At 36.4% G+C, this 22,078-nt stretch overlaps 2 protein-coding genes across 2 annotated transcripts in view; one reads left to right on the top strand and one right to left on the bottom strand.

Moving 5' to 3' along the window:
* Window positions 1-574: 574 nt before the first annotated feature.
* On the bottom strand, window positions 575-3,055 carry LOC138317673 (ubiquitin-ribosomal protein eL40 fusion protein). The gene is made up of 4 exons (XM_069259499.1): window positions 2,897-3,055; window positions 2,408-2,494; window positions 1,427-1,529; window positions 575-723 (listed from the first exon to the last, which is right to left on the bottom strand). The coding sequence occupies exons 1-4, from the start codon at window positions 2,997-2,999 to the stop codon at window positions 630-632; spliced, it is 387 nt and encodes a 128-aa protein (XP_069115600.1). The 5' UTR covers window positions 3,000-3,055; the 3' UTR covers window positions 575-629.
* A 1,818-nt stretch (window positions 3,056-4,873) lies between these two features.
* The window catches only part of LOC138317672 (uncharacterized), a 329,361-nt gene continuing 312,156 nt past the window's right edge, over window positions 4,874-22,078 (top strand). The window contains exon 1 of the mRNA XM_069259496.1: window positions 4,874-5,079. Coding sequence (XP_069115597.1) covers window positions 5,007-5,079 — 73 coding nt within the window. The 5' untranslated portion in view covers window positions 4,874-5,006. The remainder of the gene's footprint in view (window positions 5,080-22,078) is intronic.

The raw sequence follows: 22,078 nt of genomic DNA, 5'->3' as shown, positions 1-22,078 counted from the left end.
TGCCCTCAGCCCCATCATTAGTACAATTTTCAGTCATCAACCCAGAAAGATGCTACCAATCAAATTTTGTTGAATTTGAACCAGCGGTTATGGTGAAGTCGATTGTTGATGGACACCGGTGAGCTAATAATCCTCAAATTCGTTTCCTTATAAGATAACCTATACAATTCAAAGCAATTTTTCAAAGGAAAAACAAGATCCATGAAATTACAAATATTTCATTACATTTTACTAAAGGTTTGAAAGCACCATTAAATTTTCTACACAAATTACTGTATGTCAATTTTTAATTTTAACGAAATTGGACTAATTGATTTACAAAGGGATACCTAATAAGTTTGTGTGGAACTATTGTTTCTATTGATGATGAAATGACACAAAAGACAATATCTCCCGGTAACATTATTTCACCGTGAAGATTACAAAGAGTTATGATCCATCACAATTATACCGGTAGATTATGAACGGCACTTAAATGTTATGGAACATTACATATTACATGAATAACAAGTAGTCCTATTACTCTAAATCCATGTATGATTCATGGCTGAGAAAAAGCACAAGACTCTTTGAGTGTTGTGTGAAGTTTTATTATTGAACTTTACACCAGAAACATGACATCTTTTTGTCTACTTCAGCTTCTTCTTGGGGCGGATGTTGTTGGTGTGTCCACACTTCCTCTTACGACAGTTAGTGGCCCTGGGATGCAGACGGGCATAACACCTACAATGATACATAGATAAAATCAGATAGGTTTTAGTGGCCGCCAATCAAATACCCCAGGGAACACTGGCCTAAGGTCAAGACCCAGCAACTGCCCCATAATGAACATAAGACATACAGATGGAGTGCTAAACGAAGAATGATGGCATCCCTGAACCACTGACAATGTTACCAAACTACAAGGATGATAAAGGGAACACCTGATAAGAGATGGAGCAGGACTTTTCCGCATTAGTGTAAATCTGCATATCACAGTTATCTGCCCTTGCATGCAAGAACTAATTGTTTCCTCAAATAATAATTTTTTGCGAGTGTACCGTAACAAAATATTTCTCATGAGGAAAAGACACAATTTTCACACACACCTTAACAATGTGGCAATTAATACCTTCCTCCAAGAACGGATAATTCAGCAATATGCAAAGAATCTTTGCTTAAGATAAAGGAGAAATTTGCTGGGGTCATTTCCTTCTCATTTTAGCAGTTACCAACTAATAAATTATGTTTTTCATGTGGAATATAACATCCTCCACAATTTCTTCATTAGGACCTACCGGGTATATTATGTAAATTTTATTGAACTTAACATATTTTTTATTGTTCTTCTTAGAATATCAGGAACACCATTAAATCAACAATATTGTCGTATTATATTTAATTATCCTAAAATTAAGAGATAGATATCTTTATGTCTGTTACTTACTTGCGGCAGATCATCTTGTCACAGTTGTATTTGGAGGCAAGGATCCTCAAACTAGGCTCGATGATTCCTCCTCTCAAACGCAGCACCAAATGGAGAGTGGACTCTGTAGGAGAAAATCACATCAAATTGGAGTTGAGAGATTTTAAATAGTTTCAGCGAGACAACACCATCAGAAGGTGTCAATAGAATTGTGAACTGAATATACAATGGGAATAATTCATGTACCAACATTTAAGTGGGACTAGTATCTCCAATGGTAATGGAATGTAACTCTTTGTATTATTATTTTAATCAAAACTCTATATTATGTAGAACCAATATTATTAAATCAAAAAGAGGATCAAGGCATAGGATATCTGTAAGAATAGATTAAATTCATTTCATGTATTTGATTTTAATTAAAATTCAAAGGTGATCAATATCAAATCTCAGTAACACATCTTGCTAGAAAATTATCCATAATATGATGTCTGAGAGTTGCCCCCCTTTTGCCTAATCGTTTAACATTTTCATGCTCAACAGAGATTCGTCTTTTCTTTATCCAAATAAAATAATATAATCAAACAATTTCCCGCGATATAGTCAAACAAATCCTAACGGTAACCTTAAATCTTTGTTATTTTAGATTGATTGCCTTCATACAGGAAATTAATAAAGGTTTTTGCAATTAAGCTTGCAGAGAGCCTCTTCACATTGTTCATTCATGCATTATGAGGGGCGAGATATCTTTATCATCTTTACAGACATATTTGACTATTTTTTTTACAATACTTATAACAAGTAATGGGAACCCTAACATAACTTGCAATGGGTAACCAAAGTTTAAGGCGGATTACCCATATAATGTTACTGATTACTGAAGACTTGCTTATATATGTCAATGTCATGCCCTCTTTCCTTATAGTTGCCATAACAACGCCAATTCCTACATGGAGAGTAGGGGAAGATGCTCCTGTAGGATGAGACCCTTTATATACTTACCCTTCTGGATGTTATAGTCGGAGAGGGTACGGCCATCTTCCAGCTGTTTACCGGCGAAGATCAACCTCTGCTGATCTGGAGGAATGCCTGGAATTAAAGAAATGCCAACATCATCACATATTGGTTTTCAGGCAACATAATTATAACCACAACATGCGATCAAATATGGGAAGGTAATAATAAACATAAAGTAACAAATCTGATCTGCAAGTAATCAGCAAATAGTAATTCACAATAAGGCTCATTATACCTAATTTGACAATTTATTATATTCAAAATACTTCTAATGGGTCTGAGTGACCAATCCAAGGTTTAAAGTTTACTTTAGGCTAAACAAAATAAATTACTAGATATTTAGAAGCTACATTTATATCAACCTACTCCCAGCAAAAAAAAATTAACATGAAAAGAAAATATGTAAATATTTAAGTCATTGTTATCTTTAAATTTATCTGTGTTACTTAGCCTTTGACCAATTTGCATACAAACCTTCCTTATCCTGAATCTTGGCCTTTACATTCTCGATAGAGTCGGAGGGCTCTACCTCGAGGGTGATGGTCTTCCCCGTTAGGGTCTTCACGAAGATCTGCATCCTTGCTTTATGTCACGATCTGAAACATTAGGAAAGTCATTTTACCATGAATCACCTGATCTGTCTTTAAAAGTATGAAAAAGATGTGCCGCAGTGTTTCAATATATTTAATTGCACCTTATACCCCATCCTTTATACTCAAAGGGTTCCGATCATTTACGATCTCTACACCCCTAGACTACCTCATAGTAAATTTGGAGGCAGCTCAATGGAAAGCATTTGATCAATCATAGGTCAGCAAAGATTTCATTAGAAGACTACATTAAGGACTGAATTACCTGTTCTGTTGCCTCCAGTTTAGCATTAACTATGATATAGTCCAGGGGATCTTAAGTCAAATGAACCCATGCAGTATCGAGGATGCCTATACCCATATATTCTAAAACATCTACTTTCTACTCTCTAGCAACTCACTACGTTGGACACCTCAAGTTTTCAATTAGCAGTAATTAGTGCCCAGGGCGCATGTGCTTAAATCTTTCTGTACTCATGGTACATTTATATCTGTTACAGTAAACATGCATATGCCTTTTATCCTTTGGATGCATTATATCATGATTCACATGTAAAAGACTTGCATTTGTAATATGGGATCCAATGCTGTTGTTGAAAAGTATCATGTTGAAAATCATTGTTAAATCCATTGAAAGGGGGCGTTTATACAACTTCAACTCTTCTCTAGAAGAGAGGAGGAGCGTTAATTACTGCGAGTATGGTAGTCATCTTTAACCAAACTGCCATAGTCCATTCAGTTTTCCAAAAACATACATTCCTATTATATAAATATTTAAAAATTTGAATGGAAGAATGAATGTTTATAGTGATAGTGTGAGATAAATGAGATGCGTAATGGGTTAGTGCTGTGTGGCGAGTGAGACCCCCCCCTCCTCCATTCTATTTTTCTATACTCTAAATGTGTAATAATATGTAGTATCACGGTATGCATTTTTAAATAACCCTTTTATATAACACCTTGAACCCTTTTGATACAAATTTTGTCAGAAAGTAAAGCACACTTCATCTGGAATTTTCTAAATTTAGATTTATCAAATAGGCCTACTATGTTTTATATGACATTTCCTGATACCCTATATTTAAAAATTCGACATATTATGGAGTCACTTCACATCAATTATATTGCTTCACATCAAAGCTGATGTTCGAAAATTTAATACAAACGTAGACATAAGAGAACATAAATGATCAAACGTTTCCCCTAGTAGCATGGGCACACACATCTAGACATGACGTCATTATAAATTCCAGTCACTGACACAAAAATATGGAGTCTTCTTGATCACTCAATAGCTATTACATCTAATTGCTTACAACACATAAAACTAATTATTTACATTCATCCATACAAAAGCTTAATTATTTCTGACATACATAGCGATTATGACTTCCTAGTGCTTCCAGATTTCAGTAGGACACGAGGCGCATGGATTACAGAAAATGCAAATTCCGATTTACATGAAAAATCTCTAATATTTGGGGCCAAATACCATACCATTAACTACATGGAATATCAAAATATATATTTACACGTGTATTTTAAAGATTAATATAAATATATCAGTAATAATCGTCTAAATTCATCAAAGATTTTCTAGTGCATGGGGGCCGCCATCTTACCTTCACAAAAAGAACGAAACGAGGCAGAACACGTGACTTTTCGTTACCGGAATCCCCGCTAGATGTCAGTTTATCAATGAATTTCCACGCATAACTCGTGCTTGACCTTTAATCACATGTAAGTAGGTCAAGGGTCATGCAACAGTAAATAACAATATGATTGGTTCTTTGTATCGGAGGCTGAATGTAACAAAGCCGATGATTGGACAATTAAGATCAAATACTAGCGCGCACCTTGCAGTCATTGCAATGGATATTGAACATCCAGCGGTGTTTCAAGCAGTATACTCATTGTCTCGTTGTTTTGGACGTATACGTCAAATGTTCACAGTGTCGTATGGATATAATTAATCCAAATTGGAATCGGATGCCATGATTTTTGGACCAATATGTTATTTTCTTGTGATTTTAATGTTTTCTTCATTTGGCCGGCCGCCTGGACTTGGTAAGTGTCAAATATTTTCCATGTGTGTGCTGTCAAATTCGATACCTAATGTAAACAATTGTCGCGTAATTATATAAGTCAGTAATAGCTTAGCGCGCAAATGTCACTGTCAAATGAAAACTGTTTTTTGTATAGTTTATTTTTAATTATTTCACCAGCCGGTGTCACTCTGTCGCTAAATGATATTGCCGTTATATATTGACAATATATGTACGATATATTTTCACAAGGTACACGCGTACGCTCTTGTATATTAACTTATCATAAACGCCGGGAGTATATGTTTTTGTCACTAAAATTGGATAACAGGCGATGCGATGCGCTATTTTCATATCATATCAATTTGTCCTATAATTACACCCGATACCTGTAGGGTACCAGTAGAGCTATATAGCACGCGCGGTGCAGCGGCCAGCACGCGCTATCTTCAATTAGTTCCCATTTCATCTAACACTGTATAATAACATTACCAATTATAGCTAATTGGCGTTAATTAGAGAAACTGACACTTCATAAACAGACCCAAGTACACCATAGAATTATTTGTAAAGTGCATAGATCTAGAATGTGAAATATATTGTGGTGTTTTACCTATAAAGTACACACGTGATTCTCTCTCAGCCTCCAGCTGTGAGCCTGCTATGGATATGTGATGTCTCCAATACTCTCTGGCTTTGCTCTGGCAACCGTTTAAAGACCCACCACTTCTTATTATACACAATTCCAATAGCACTTTAGGCAAGGTTTATAGCAAACACTATAAAATAAAAAACAGTACCAAGACTATTTTGTACATGTCCAGAGCATGCAATTTGATGATTTCCTTATACATAAGTACAATGTTTCTTTAAGTCATTCTATCATCTATTACATTAGGATTATAACGTAAGTTCATTAGAATTATTTACCTGAGATGTGTCATTAGAATTGTTTACCCGAGATCTGTCTGGTAACATTTTCAGGTAACAATTACAGTTAGGCTATACATTCTGTAGTATTCGGCAAACTGATTTTAAACAATACCTGTAACTTTTATGTATGCTGAAAGCTTCACTGAAAATTTATTACATTTTCTGTTTATGCGTGAAATCAACTGCTGTAATATAATTCCCTAATTATATAACTTGTTAAATTTTTAAAATCTACTCACGATCAAATTAAAAATGAAGCAAAACACTGCCATTTTGGGAAATCATTTTAATGGTTTTAATATATCAATAAATAAATACACAGGTACATAAAAAATATATTGTTATTTAAAATGAAAAAAAAAAACCCCACGAAAAACAAAGCAAAGCCTAAATGAATGTACAGCAACATAAGTTTATGTAGAATTACCTTGCAGAGATTGAACGATGTCTTGATTATTTTGTAAACTTATAGTTATGTCGATTAGACTACATAATGTATCAATGGAGACAACATACTGACTTTGATAGCTATCTATTTGGGACATAGTTTAACCGTACTCTGGAGAAATCTAGATGTACAACTTAACATGTATATATATTCAATCAATTTATATTAATATTTTCCATAACTAGAAATTAATACTGAGTTTGAAATTGACTGAACAATGTACATGGATTCACTGTATAGCTGTTCGTAACGATTAAAACTTAAATTGAATATAATGCAGATTAAGATATATATTCTAATTATATATATATATATATAATTGGACAATAGAGAATGTTTGAAAACAGAAAAAGACTTGAAAAAAGTGAAAAGCGTTACTGATTTTTTCCTTTCTTTTTTTGAAAAATTGTGTAAAGAAAATCCAATTTTTAAGGTAATATATAGCCACTTGCACAAGTAGAAGTTTTTCTATTTGGAATTTTGAGTAACCACCAAATTAATTTGACCATCGGGCGATTATCAATGCCCTGATTAGTTTGGCTGTAGCTGTAGTACTATAGCTTATATCTGAAGCTTTAAAATCCTACTCCTCCTTCATCCTTGGATGGATTTCATCCATATTTGGTGTGAAACTTCATTAGGGAAGGACAATCATATTTTATATAAATGAGCCTGGTCCGACCCCATAGGGTCAGAGGGGCGGGGCCACAAAAGGGCAAATTTTCTTAATTTTAGCTTTAAAATCCTACTCCTCCTTCATCCTTGGATGGATTTCATCCATATTTGGTTTGAAACATCATTGGGGAAGGACAATCATATTTTATATAAATGAGCCTGGTTCGACCCCTAGGGGCTGAGGGGTGGGGCCCCAAAAGGGCATATTTTCTTATTTTAGCTTTAAAATCCTACTCCTCCTTTATCCTTGGATGGATTTCATCCATATTTGGTGTGAAACATTATTGATGAAGGACAATCATATTTTAAATAAATGAGCTTGGTCCGACCCCTAGGGGCTGAATGGTGGGGCTCCAAAAGGGCAAATTTTCTTAATTTTAGCTTTAAAAACCTACTCCTCCTTCATCCTTGGATGGATTTCATCCATATTTGGTGTGAAACATCATTTGGGATGGACAATCATATTTTATATAAATGAGCCTGGTCCGACCCCTAGGGGCTGAGGGGTAGGGCCCCAAAAAAGGCAAATTTTCTTAATTTTAGCTTTAAAATCCTACTTCTCCTTCATCCTTGGATGGATTTCATCCATATTTGGTGTGAAACATTATTTGGGACGGACAATCATATTTTATATAAATGAGCGTGGTCCAACCCCTAGGGGCTGAGGGGCCCCCAAAGGGCAAATTTTCTTAATTTTAGCTTTAAAATCCTACTCCTCCTTCCTTGGATGGATTTCATCTATATTTAGTGTAAAACATTATTGGGGAAGGATAATCATATTTGATGTAAATGAGCGTGGTCCAACCCCTAGGGGCTTAGGGGTGGGGCCCCAAATGGGCAAATTTTCTTAATTTTAGCTTTAAAATCCTACTCCTCCTTCATCCTTGGATGGATTTCATCCATATTTGGTGTGAAACATCATTGGGGACGGACAATCATATTTGATATAAATGAGCCTGGTCCGACCCCTAGGGGCTGAGAGGTGGGGCCCCAAATGGGAAATTTTCTTAATTTTAGCTTTAAAATCCTACTCCTCCTCCATCCTTGGATGAATTTTATCCATATTTGGTGTGAAGCATCATTGGGGAAACACAATTATATTTTATATAAATGAGTCTGGTATGAACCCTAGGAACTGAGGGGTGGGGCCCAAAAGGGCAAATTTTCTTAATTTTAGCTGGCTCACTTCCTGTTTTAAGGTTTCAGTCTCCGATCTCAATGAAAATTGGTCTATAGGGGGTTTTTAATTGATGACCGAACAACATGCAAACATTTTCGTAAAGATTTTGGTATTCCAAGATGGCCGCTGGCCCACTTCCTGTTTTAAGGTTTCAGTCTCCGATCTCAATGAAAATTGGTCTATAGGGGTTTTAATTGATGCCGAACAACATGCAAACATTTTTCGTAAAGATTTTGGTATTCCAAGATGGCCGCTGGCCCACTTCCTGTTTTAAGGTTTCAGTCTCCGATCTCAATGAAAATTGGTCTATAGGGGTTTTAATTGATGCCGAACAACATGCAAAAAATTTCTTAAAGATTTTGGTATTCCAAGATGGCCGCTGGCCCACTTCCTGTTTTAAGGTTTCAGTCTCCGATCTTAATGAAAATTGGTCTATAGGGGTTTTAATTGATTCAGAAGGGGGAACTTTAGGTAAGGACAATCATATTTTATAAAGGACCGAGGTAAGACCCATGGGGATAGTATGACCGAGGTCCAAAAAAAAAAAAGGGAGCTTTGCTGAAATTTGGCTTTAAAATCTGACTCCTTCTTATATTAATCCTTGAATGGGTTTCGACCATATTTGGATGAAGGGCTACCAAGTTTGTTCAACAAATGACATTTACCTTTTTCAGAAACTTACATATTCAACTAAGGAGTTCCTTGTATTGTTTATATTAATCGTTAACCAATACTTTATACTGTGACTTTGTTGTTTTGTGACCATGAGTGAAAAGCGTTACTGATTTTTTCCTTTCTTTTTTTGAAAAATTGTGTAAAGAAAATCAATTTTTAAGGTAATATATAGCCACTTGCACAAGTAGAAGTTTTTCTATTTGGAATTTTGAGTAACCACCAAATTAATTTGACCATCGGGCGATTATCAATGCCCTGATTAGTTTGGCTGTAGCTGTAGTACTATAGCTTATATCTGAAGTTTTGAAAAATAAATGTAGTATCTGATTTTCTAAAAGCTATGAAAATTTGTTAGAAAATCAAGCTGGAATCTTAAAACACATTCTTTCAATCACTTGTATGATTTGTTTTATTTTAATTATCATATACAACAGAAGGCTTTTGGTGTAATTAATGACTCACCAGTAATTAATATTTGGGAAATTAGAAAAAGACCATTGTTGACAATTCACTTTCAGTAGAACAATCAATGCATGTTCCTATGCAGAGCAAATTTTATGTGACATTTAAAACTACCATCCTGCGGTGCCTGTAAAAATTCTATTCCTAACATAGTGGAATTAAAAACTACTATTTCAAGCCTAGCAGTATTTAGATAAGTGGAATGAAACCACAAAAACATCTTGTAAAATGTATAGTTAAAGGTATATATATAATGTCTTGAGTTAATGGTTGAATTTCTTTGGTATAGTATTCAACTGGTTGGTTGCTGTGGGTCTATTCCTGGTAATTTTGGTCAAAGTTTTTTGAATGGGGTTGCATGGTTGAGATGACATATTGTAATTCAACTGAGACCAAAAATGTTTTTGAATGGGGTTGCATGGTTGAGATTACATATTGTAATTGAACTGAGACCAAAACTGTTTTTGAATGGGGTTGCATGGTTGAGATGACATATTGTAATTCAACTGAGACCAAAACTGTTTTTGAATGGGGTTGCATGGTTGAGATGACATATGCATATTGTAATTCAACTGAGACCAAAACTGTTTTTGAATGGGGTTGCATGATTGAGATGACATATTGTTATTCAACTGAGACCAAAGTTTCTTTGGATGGGATGCATGGTTATAGAGGCGACTGTTTAAAGAGACAATTCACTCAGGCTAATTCTTTTACATAACGAAGAAGCAAAATATAGCACAAATGTATTGTTCTACATTTCTTATGGAACATTTAACGTAAAACATTGACCAATTCCATGACATTGTTAAGTATTTTAATTAATATCGCTGAAATATCAAATCGTTGATCAATACGATTTAGCAGGTACAATATGGACGCTGTACCCATACCGAGCCAAAGTCACGCACGTTAAACAAATGAACTGCATAACCACTGAGGAGGTGATAAAATGATTTTTTTAGGCAAGACAATTCACCTAATAAGGTAAACACACTACTGTCAGAGCGATTTGAGCAGTTCTGGACAAAAGTTGCATTACTCTACGAGCAAGGGACAGGGTTCGGCATACAAGAAGTTCGACCTCAGTGTGTAATGGCGGATAGCGAGCGAGTTTGAACATTTCACACACAAGTCACCACCATGGGCTTTTCAGACATATCACAGTAAAACCGACTGATATAATTTCCATTAGAACTGGGTTTTTTCCGATATATGTACAAATTTTAATATTCTCTTAGACTGAATTGTCCCTTTAACGTAAGTCATGGTCTAGATGATTTCTGTTATCTGTGAGCTAATGAGTTCCATATATAATTAGGATGGGTTCGTGTGAAGTGTATGTTTTACAGTAAGCTGGATATTAGAGTTAAGTTAAAACATCCTCTCAGTGTCAATTGTTCAGATTTTGGTGTCTGAATGGTGTTTTAAGTCAATGGAGACCTTTGTTTTATTTAGAATGAGGAGGTTTGAAATGTATTGAGATAATCATAGATGTTTCAGGGTCTCAGTTATTAGCACCTAGACCTTAGTTCTCAAATGGCTGAGCAGGATGATCTTTGTATCTTGTCTGGATGGTTTTAATTTCAGGTATCTGAGATAAAGGCTGAAAATTGTTGTTAGTGAATTAATGTACCTACAGTATTCCACACTGTGTGTTTTTCATAGAAGAGGAACTATTTGTTAGTCTCAACCCTTTAAAAAGAAATTAATATTGATGTAAATGAATGGTATTTCTCGTTACATGCCCCTGGAATCCGTACACACTTGTTTCATTGAATGTTTATGAGTAGTATTTTAATTCCACCATCTTTTTAATAAGAAATTCATTTGAAAAGAGTTTTGTCAACCTCATTTAAGAGGACAATTTCTTGAATATGTGTTAGTAATCCCTTATATTGATGCAAACAATATAAAACATACCAAGAAAAGGTGCCTCTGTAGCTTCCAGTTGACCCTTAATTTTACCAACGTTTTGATAAAAGTTTCTTAAGATATTAATTTTCGATATGGTATTAAATATTAAAAATCAAAATTTCCAAAATTTGATTTTCCATTACAAGATTAATTGAAAAATGGGTCTTTAATTAGATTTTCCCAAAGGTTTTAAGATTGAAAGTTTAAATTTGTAGAAGAATATTAAAGTTACTAAGATGATTTATATATAAAACTGAAAATGATTAAATTCTCAAAAAGAATTTCCATCACAAAGATAGAAACGATTTCATTTTCATTTTGAGAAACGCTTGATTCATGTGTCCAGAAATCTTATTCAGAGATATGTTGGAGAAAAGAATAGATTTTTCTCTTACTGTCTGATATGAGGAAAGTTCTGCCAGTAATCCTAAAATATATATGTATAAATCTATGCTTGGAAGTCTAGCAGAAACTTCCCTAGAGGAACAATATGTAAATACTCCACAAGTTTTTGGATATGAAATCTTTGGCCGCTATTTTTCTGGCACTGCGCTACATCACAAGCCGATCTAATGAAAGAACATATTCTGAAAAGGCTAGAAAATTCATGGAAGAATTGGAAACTCGAATTGTCTGTTCTATAATTTGATTAAATAATTTAAAAATAAAAGCAAATATAATAAGAAAGAAGTAATTTGAGCATACAGTAAGTTTTTTTACTTAAAAATTTGCTGATTTTTCTTTCAGGCTCTTTTTCATATTTTAAAACTAAAAAAAGAAAATGTTTTGCACAGAAGTGAAATGGAGTATTGCAAATGGAGCTTTAGCTAACTTCAAAAGTTTCGATACCATTTTTGAAAAAAAAAGTTACTCTTTTGAGATTCCATTTTTTTTTTTTTCAATTTCCAATAATTGAACTTTTGAAGGAAGTGACAATTTCCTATGATAGGGAAATAAGGAAGTGTTTTGACAGGTGACAGGAACATGATGGAAATATAAATGTTAAAGTTTTCTTTGCCCTTTACATTTGTATCTTAGTCAGAATTACCAATTAGAGTTAAGAGGTGTTATCCACATAGTGTCAAAGGGTTCTATCCACATAGTGTCAAAGGGTTCAGATCAATATTATATGTATTTAATTCGAAGTAAATAATATCGCAATTATCTTTTCAACATTTCGGTATTCCTTGAAATGTTGTCTTTCCCACTTTCTGGTTGATCATGTTTTGGATTTTCTTTGCCTGCCCTGATGTCTAGTTAATATTTAAAACTATTTCATGCTTAAAATTAATCTCACACATTCCTTTAAGTGACATCTAAATAAGCTATCTGTGTCTGAAATGATGTATCTCTGTGTGGTATCCCTGTGTGGTGTCCCTGTCCTAGTGTCCAGACCTTGGTGTCCCTGTGTGGTATCCCTGTGCTAGTGTCAAGACCTTGGTGTCCCTGTGTGGTATCCCTGTGCTAGTGTCCAGACCTTGGTGTCCCTGTGTGGTATCCCTGTGCTAGTGTCCAGACCTTGGTGTCCCTGTGTGGTATCCCTGTGTGGTGTCCCTGTGTGGTGTCCCTGTCCTAGTGTCCAGACCTTGGTGTCTCTGTGTGGTGTCCCTGTCCTAGTGTCCAGACCTTGGTGTCTCTGTGTGGTATCCCTGTGTGGTGTCCCTGTCCTAGTGTCCAGACCTTGGTGTCCCTGTGTGGTATCCCTGTGCTAGTGTCCAGACCTTGGTGTCCCTGTGTAGTGTCCCTGTGTGGTGTCCCTGTGCTAGTGTCCAGACGTTGGTATTTAGGGCTGTGGATTGTCTAACATGTGGCGATCCGATCCGATCCTCGATTCAGGGTTGACGATTCACAGATCGGACCACAAATCACCAGTCAGATACAAGAAAAAGATTCAAATAAAGTAAAACTGTTTTTGTTGATTTTATAAATCAATAATGGTCTTATATATTGATAAATGTTTGATTGATAATAAAACCATTTTTAGCAATTTTACATTCCTTATCATTAAGCAATAGAGTTACAGGTGAAGTACAGCAGGATTCAGTCAATGTAACTGTAAAAAAAATTAAATCATTTGAATTTTGAAATGACGTCATCTCAAAAATACTACTGCACATCAATTACGGCATGAATCAAAATCAAACCATCTGTGGAATGGTACACTGTATATAAATTATCATGTTAAGGCATAAATCACCATATCAATGTTATTGTTACTTTTATTTTGGTCAAATACAGAAAAACGGTTTTATTTTTAATCGGGTGATTTATGATTTTGACTCATAATTAGCCTACCTTTCGTTTTTAATGGGGTTCACATCTACAGTACTCGTGCGGTAGCCTAATATAATATATTCGTATTTTTACATATTTCCGACCCGTAATGAAAACGAAATTGATAATAATCTTTTACATCTCTAAAATTCAAAAATTATGTTTTATCATAATTATTTTATGAAGAATTCACAACATTGCATCGAAGCGTGGATACGAAAATAACATGTTGCTAGCTTTACTTCACGCAGCTCTTGTGTACTTCCGGTCTACTTAAAAGTGAAAATATCAATGAAATTCAGACATCAATGTACATTCCTTTACATTTTTGAGCTATGACAGCATTAAAGAAGGTATTATTTTTTGCTTTTGAAAGATCGCGATCCACAAATATCAGGAGTAACGAATATTCGTATCCGATCTTTCTCAATAATTCCTGAATACTCGAGTACTCGGATACTCGTTACAGCCCTATTGGTATTCCTGTGTGGTGTCCCTGTGCTAGTGTCCAGACGTTGGTATCCCATTGTGGTGTCCCTGTCCTAGTGTCCAGACCTTGGTATCCCTGTGTGGTGTCCCTGTGCTAGTGTCTAGACTTTGGTATACCTGTGTGGTGTCCCTGTGCTAGTGTCCAGACCTTGGTATACCTGTGTGGTGTCCCTGTGTGGTGTCCCTGTGCTAGTGTCCAGATGTTGGTATTCCTGTGTGGTGTCCCTGTGCTAGTGTCCAGACGTTGGTATCCCTGTGTGGTGTCCCTGTCCTAGTGTCCAGACATTGGTATACCTGTGTGGTGTCCCTGTCCTAGTGTCCAGACCTTGGTGTCCCTGTGTGGTATCCCTGTGCTAGTGTCCAGACCTTGGTATCCCTGTGTGGTGTCCCTATGTGGTGTCCCTGTGTGGTGTCCCTGTATGGTGTCCCTGTGCTAGTGTCCAGACTTTGGTATACCTGTATGGTGTCCCTGTCCTAGTGTCCAGACCTTGGTATACCTGTATGGTGTCCCTGTTCTAGTGTCCAGATCTTGGTGTCCCTGTGTGGTGTCCCTGTGCTAGTGTCCAGGCCTTGGTGTCCCTGTGTGGTATCCCTGTGTGGTGTCATTGTGCTAGTGTCCAGACGTTGTTATTCCTGTGTGGTGTCCCTGTGCTAGTGTCCAGACCTTGGTTTCCCTGTGTGGTGTCCCTGTGCTAGTGTCCAGACCTTGGTGTCCCTGTGTGGTGTCCCCGTGTGGTGTCCCTGTGCTAGTGTCCAGACCTTGGTTTCCCTGTGTGGTGTCCCTGTGCTAGTGTCCAGACCTTGGTATAGCTGTGTGGTGTCCCTGTGTGGTGTCCCTGTGCCAGTGTCCAGATCGTTCTATCCCTGTGTCCCTTACTAGTGTGCAGACCTTGGTGTCCCTGTGTGGTATCCCTGTGCGAATCCCCAGACGTTGGTATCCCTGTGTGGTGTCCCTGTGCTAGTGTCCAGACCTTGGTGTCCGTCTGTGGTGTCCCTGTCTTAGTGTCCAGACCTTGGTATCCCTGTGTGGTGTCCCTGTGTGGTGTCCCTGTGCTAGAGTCCAGACCTTGGTATCCCTGTGTGGTGTCCCTTTGCTAGTGTCCAGACCTTGGTGTCCTCGTGTGGTGCCCCTTTGCTAGTGTCCAGACCTTGGTGTCCTCGTGTAGTGTCCTTTACTAGTGTCCAGACCTTGGTGTCCTCGTGTGGTGTCCCTCTGCTAGTGTCCAGACCTTGATGTCCTCGTGTAGTGTCCCTTACTAGTGTGCAGACTTCAAAATTCCATTTTCATCCTTCTCCCAGTCCAGATACTAAGCTATTTTATCTACAGAATGCATAGCTACCCATTGTCTATGACACGTTTAATGTACTTGATGATAGCAAAAGTGCCTAATACATATTGGCTGGAGATTATACATCAATAATAGATCCTGGTGATTGTTTTCTTACGATGCCCAAGTAGGGTACAATAAACGGAGTGGCTTGTGTCAGTCAACGGTCTGAGGCCATTCCAGACTAGTACGATATACATGTACCAGGATTTACTCCATGTAGGTTTGTGTCTTGGCGTAATGGAGGTTATATTAATTATGCAAGAAGGTTGAACTGCGATTTAATGCAGATATATAGGAAAAGTACTGTAAGCATGCTTGTGGTCCCTTTGGGAATTACGATATTTGCTTTTGAGAAGAACATTTTGAAACAGCAAGGTTGTGGGAGTGTTTCTAATTTGGGCTGAAATTTAGGTCATTTGATTAGAGAATATGGACCAGTACTAAGTCTCAGTCTCAAACCATATCGCATGCCAACGGTTCATTAGACGTTTGCTCAGTCTCAAACCATATCGCATGCCAACGGTTCATTAGACGTTTGCCCAGTGGGCAACATTATGAAGTACTGTTTTAAAGTCCGCAGTACATTTTGATGTCTGACCCAAGTGGTGCTAAGGGCAGCGAATAAATCTTTTTATCTGTGTATTGATTGGCGGAACAACTAGCCTCAACAATTACAGTCTGTTTTACAGGATATATACAACAATACTCTCAACATATAGGTACTCTACCAAATAAACATGGTCGGCGATTGTCTCTGTACAGCCCTCTTTCTTATATATCACCACCTGATCCCCTCCCCCCCCATTTACTCCCCTCCCCTATCAGTAATTAAATATATATATATATATATTGGGGATGGGTACAATAAAAGAAACTACTGTTATGTAACCCCATATTAAATATAATTACCATCAATGTATATTTGTAGTGTACGAAGGGTCTATAGGGAAAGAATGATATTTTAAATATCTGTTATTATAACCAGACTGTTATTACCTGGTATCGAACCATAAATATTACCATTAAATATACTTTCTCTTTCATTCTTTCTTAATTGATGTGAAGGGTACTTTGTTTGCTTCAAGTTTGGGTAATTGACACTCGGCACTGGTTAAGCACTGGTGTATCAGCAGGATGATACAACCTTCTGATTGGTAAATGGTAAGGCTGTACTTTTGACCAGAAGGTAAGATAAAAAGTATGGCTAGACAGAGATCTGGGCCAGGAAGTATGGAGAAAAGTATATATGGCCAGACCAAGATTTGGACCAGAAAAAACAGAAGAAGGTATGGCTAGATCAAGATTTGGACCACCTAGAGGAAACACAGAAAAGTATGGGGAGACTGAGATTTGGACCAGAAAAAGCAGAAGAAAGTATGGCTAGACCGAGATATTGATTTGGATCAGGAGAAACAGAGAATAGTATGGCTAAGCGGGAGCAATGGATATTATGAAAATGACAGCGTTTACAATTTTTTCTCCCAAAATAATCTACATGTTAAAGCCTTAGAACTTAAATCAAAAGTGCAAATTTTATTGGGGAAATAAATTCTCTGTATTTCTTAGTCGTAAATCAATTGTTTCACTTGATCTGGGAAATCTACGTGTAGTGGTTACGGAACTCTTCATTACCTGGCCTTGTTTGAGGATTCCAAGGCCCGAGGCTGGAGAGAGATAGGATGAGCCTTAATTAAACCTTAACAGTCTAAGCTTAGTCTCTCTGTTACAATGGCTGTTTTGTTTGAGACAATCATCTTAAATAGCTGATTACAGTTGTTTTCATTTCGATATGGTATTATTGATCACAAAAGCATTAGGATTACACGTTGTCAGAGTGGAATGGCTATATGGTGGGTTGCAATTGCCTGAAAGGCATTTCTTTAATTCTGATGTTTGTTTTTGTTTTCTTGAAATTTTAAATTGTTGATAACACCTGAGGACAGTTAAAGTTCTTTTTGTAGTTGAATTTAACTTTATTTTGTTTGTTAGATTTTCACTTGTTTTTTTGTTGTAACCTTTTTCTTAAAGGATGTTCTGTCATTCTTATAATGGAGTTCTTTTCTCCTGATTTAAGGATACGATCAAAGTCTGATCAGATGATTTGTAGCAAAGTGGAAAGTTATCTATTCCTGATGTAACCAGGAGGAGAGTTATCTTTTCCTGATGTAGTCAGGTGGAGAGTTGTCTTTTCCTTATGTAAACAGGACGAGTGTTATTTTTTCCTTATGTAGCCAGAGGAGAGTTGTCTTTTCCTGATTTAACCAGGAGGAGAGTTGTCTTTCCCTGATGTTACCAGGAGAGCTGTCTTTCCTTGATGTAGCCATTAGGAGAGTTGTCTTTTCCTTGATGTCGCCGGGAGGAGAGTTGTCTTTTCCTGATGTAGACAGAGGAGAGTTGTCTTTCCTTGATGAAGCCAGGAGGACAGATGTCTTTCCCTGATGTCACCAGAGAGAGAGTTGTCTTTTCTTGATGTAGCCAGGAGGAAAGTTGTTTCCTGATGTAGCCAGAAGTGAGGTGTCTTTTCCTGATATGGCCTGAAGGAGAGCTATCTTTTCTTTATGTAGCCAGGAGGAGAGTTGTCATTTCCTGATGTAGCAAGAAAACTTGGACTTTTCCTTATGCAGCCAGTAGGAGAGTTGTCTTTTCCTGATGTACTTAGGAGGAGAGTTGTCTTTCCCTTATATAGCCAGAGTGTTTTTGTTTTTTCCTGGCGCTATAATAAAAACAAGTAAATGTCTCTTTTATACCAGTACTAGGGAAGCTATCTTACTCTGATTAGTCACAGGAGTTGTCTTCTCCTGATACTATAAATAGATCAGATTCCTTCCCACCCCACCCTGATATATGACAAAAATTTTGACCATTTTCGACTAGATAAGTTTCCAATCTATTTGGTTTTGTCAAAATTCAAACTCCTTTTCTCTGAATAGAATTTGTCAGCTTTCTGGTTTTGTGATTAGGGTTGTCTCCCCTTGATTTAGCCTTAGCAAGTTTTGTTTGATTGCTACATTTAAGAGGTGTTGCCTGGATGTGCTCAAACTGAAGAGCATGAAGTGTTATATACAAAAGTACAATACATCTATAAAGATATATGTATGTGTGAGATGGAGACTGTAAAATGCATTGGAATTCCTTCCTCAGAACAAATTGTTTTAACAAGAAATGTACTGAGTGATTCGTGTCTAAAGGGTTAATGTTGGATGGGTGCATGTCTGTATAGCTCATTATCAGGTACAAGGTTTCATTGGCAGTGCTGTACAGCTGACTGGAGAATAGGTTTAGTTTTATTTAGGTTATGTGTACGTTGCTTTAAGGAATAACTTAGCTGTGACAAATGTATTTTCTTTCATAAAAGAGTTCCACAAAAACTGCTTACAAAGTCTAATTTATGAATGGTCATGTACGTGGGTATATTATCCCCTTAGCCACATGTATATGTTTCCTTATTATATATATGTGTCCACCTGCATTCTTTATTTGTGATTTTTAAAACTCATTTCAGATGTTGTGAAACAAGACTAAATCTGTTTTTCATTGGCTTGCAAGCAAATATCACAACACAAAAACAGTAAATTTCACATAACTCATCAAAATTAAGATAGTTGTTAAACACACAAGTTGATAATACTAAAATAGGAACAAAAGTACTGTCAGACCTGTTTTAATTAAGACATCTGTCTATTAAGGACACCTGTCTATAAAGGAAAGACTCATCAACCCCATTTGGTACAATTTACTATATAATTATCCTCTGTATAAAGGACACCTGTCTGTAAAGGACAGACTCCTTGACCCCATCTGGTACAATTTACTGTATAATTGACCTCTGTATAAAGGACACCTGTCTATAAAGGACAGACTCATCAACCCCATTTGGTACAATTTACTGTATAATTGACCTCTGTATAAAGGACACCTGTCTGTAAAGGACAGACTCATCAACCCCATTTGGTGCAATTTACTATATAATTGACCTCTGTATAAAGGACACGTGTCTATAAAGGACAGACTCATCCACCCCATTTGGTACAATTTACTGTATAATTGACCTCTGTATTAAGGATACCTGTCTATGAAGGACAGACTCATCAACCCCATTTGGTGCAATTTACTATATAATTGACCACTGTATAAAGGACACCTGTCTATGAAGGACATTTGTACTGTATGTCCCTTTGATGTCCTTCATAGTTAGGTTTGACTGACATTGAACAACATCAATAAAATCAGACATTGACTTCGGTCATTTGAATTTTGACATGTTGTCATCTATATCTTGACAAAACAATCAATATTTCACCATAATGACAAACAAGAAAAAAAACTAAAAACAATGTTTATGGGATAATGACTGATTGTGTTTCGGGGATAAATACTGTATGTTGTAATTGATTTGGATTTTTTTTGGACATGCATATATTCTGAACATATCAGGTTTGTTGATCTGGGTCCATTCAGTGCAGTTATATGGAAACACTAAGCGATGCTTTATGACCGAGAACGATTATAACAATTACATAAAAAATTCATGAACTTACATAAACGAAGCTATTTTGTGTTGATGCCTATCAATATGTGATTCATAATTTATTTAGCTTTGGAACATGGAGTAAATTGCCTACCTAATTAAGCTGCATACGTTCGTTAACATAATGAGAGAAGTAATACTCCTGAGTCTTAATTACCAAATTAGGATTAAGATGTAATTTGTTTTTTAGCTGCAGTATCGCAGATCAAGGTTTAAGCAGGTAAGCCATTTACCTGTAGGATTCCTCTAAACCCATCATAGACTGTCTGTATTTTGAGTATGACATCATGCATCAGTAGCTGTGATCGTTAATGTGCCGACAGTCGTCAGTGCAGTCATGCATGAAGTTTGGTCTCTCTTCCTTGGAACATGAGTGCATGACACATTGACGGCAGGAGACGATGTCTGTTAGGTTTCTTGTTGATTGCCCAAACAGTAATACAATGGCTTTAACCTCAGAGATTCTGGATTTCTTTTTCCATTTCTCCTATAGATAGTCTGTATAGGTCCGATATACCACAAGCATCATTTGTTCGTGTAATAGTTTTACCTATATAGTTAATAAGAGCTGAGTTGACAAGGCATATAAATAAATATTACATATATGTTTTTCAATTTTAAAATAAGCATATTTGACACGTTATTTAAACATACATAATATAGATCCATATGTAAATTAACACTATTGTGGCGCCACGTTATTGCTTAATCATACGGTAACGTCATATTAAATATGTAATGTTTTATAACTGTGTCGCGTGTATCTATGTATGTCAAGGTCATTCACGATGGCAGAGGTGGATCGGGTTGATTTGCTCTGAGGTCATGTGATTGGCAGTACCTGAGTACCCAGAGTTTCCATGGTATCTTTGTGTGGCCTGAGTATTTCTGTTTTCAAATTCAGAAGTTAGTTATAACTCCTTCAGTATTTAAAATTTTGGGTGGCAGAGAGATCCAACATCCTGAAGATGCTGGTTTGTGAAAGCTCGATGGAGTAATACATATTCAGGTTAGGGCAATAGTGAATCTAGTGAATTTTTGCCTTCTTAACCAAACAACTAAACACAGATATTTAGTCTGACCTTGACTGACTTTTTTTTCTTATAATTTTAGTAGAAATTTAGTAGAATTAGTTAAGGTGGTTTAGCATATTACCTCTAGCCTTCCACCTCTGGGATTTGTGTTTAAATCAGGTACTGACAAGGTCGGTGGTTTTTCTACAGGTACTCTGGTTTCCCTTCACCTTCTAAACCTCAGGTTTGTCTTTAGATGACAAAACTACAAGTAGCGAAACTGGATTAGTATAGATCTCAACATTCAGGTAGCTCAATTAGAGGATGCATAATTAGTGTACAGGAATGATGGATCATAAAGATTTAGGGACCCAAAAACACCCAAACCCAATCTAGGGCTGGGCATGCTACTATAGAAATATAAAAAGGACTGCATATAGAATAATTTATGAAGCGCCTGACCTGAAAAAAAGCCATTCAAATCTTGTTGATTGTTATTGCTTGAGATATTACGTTCATTTTATGATATCAATTACCACTTTCATGTCTTAACGATATGAATATTTCATTGTAGAACGGTTGAAGGAGTTTTTTGGTGTATATAATCAATAGAGAAAATAGGTTTAAAATGCTACGACTACACGATGTTGTAAGGGCGTCATTTCACGGTAAACAGATGGTAGAACAATGCGTGTCATCGACGTACATCTCCAACGTGTTATCTTATAATTTGCTTTATCAACAGCTGTGATAAGCATCGTCAGTGTTAGAAAGTGTTGATCGCATATTAGTTAGATTGCTGGATTCTTAGTATAATTAATATCCAACCCAGTTTAAGGATCCATTCCTTTCTAGTATATTTTCTAGATATGAACCATATGTATTCACACAAAGTTCAGAGTTCAATGTCATCATCGGTTCAGAGGTCGTTTTCTCTTTAACGTTTAGGGATAATTTCTATATATTTTTATCAAAGGTCAATAATTATTAATCCTGTTTTTAGTTCAGAGGTCATTTCATCTAGAGTTCAGAGGTCATTTTATATGCAGGTCGGAGGTTATGATTATATCTGGAGATATGAATGAAGTAATGATAT

This window comes from Argopecten irradians, chromosome 3, assembly GCF_041381155.1.
Source record: "Argopecten irradians isolate NY chromosome 3, Ai_NY, whole genome shotgun sequence".
In the NCBI taxonomy this organism is placed as follows: domain Eukaryota; kingdom Metazoa; phylum Mollusca; class Bivalvia; order Pectinida; family Pectinidae; genus Argopecten; species Argopecten irradians.
This window is presented reverse-complemented; position numbering and strand designations above follow the sequence as displayed.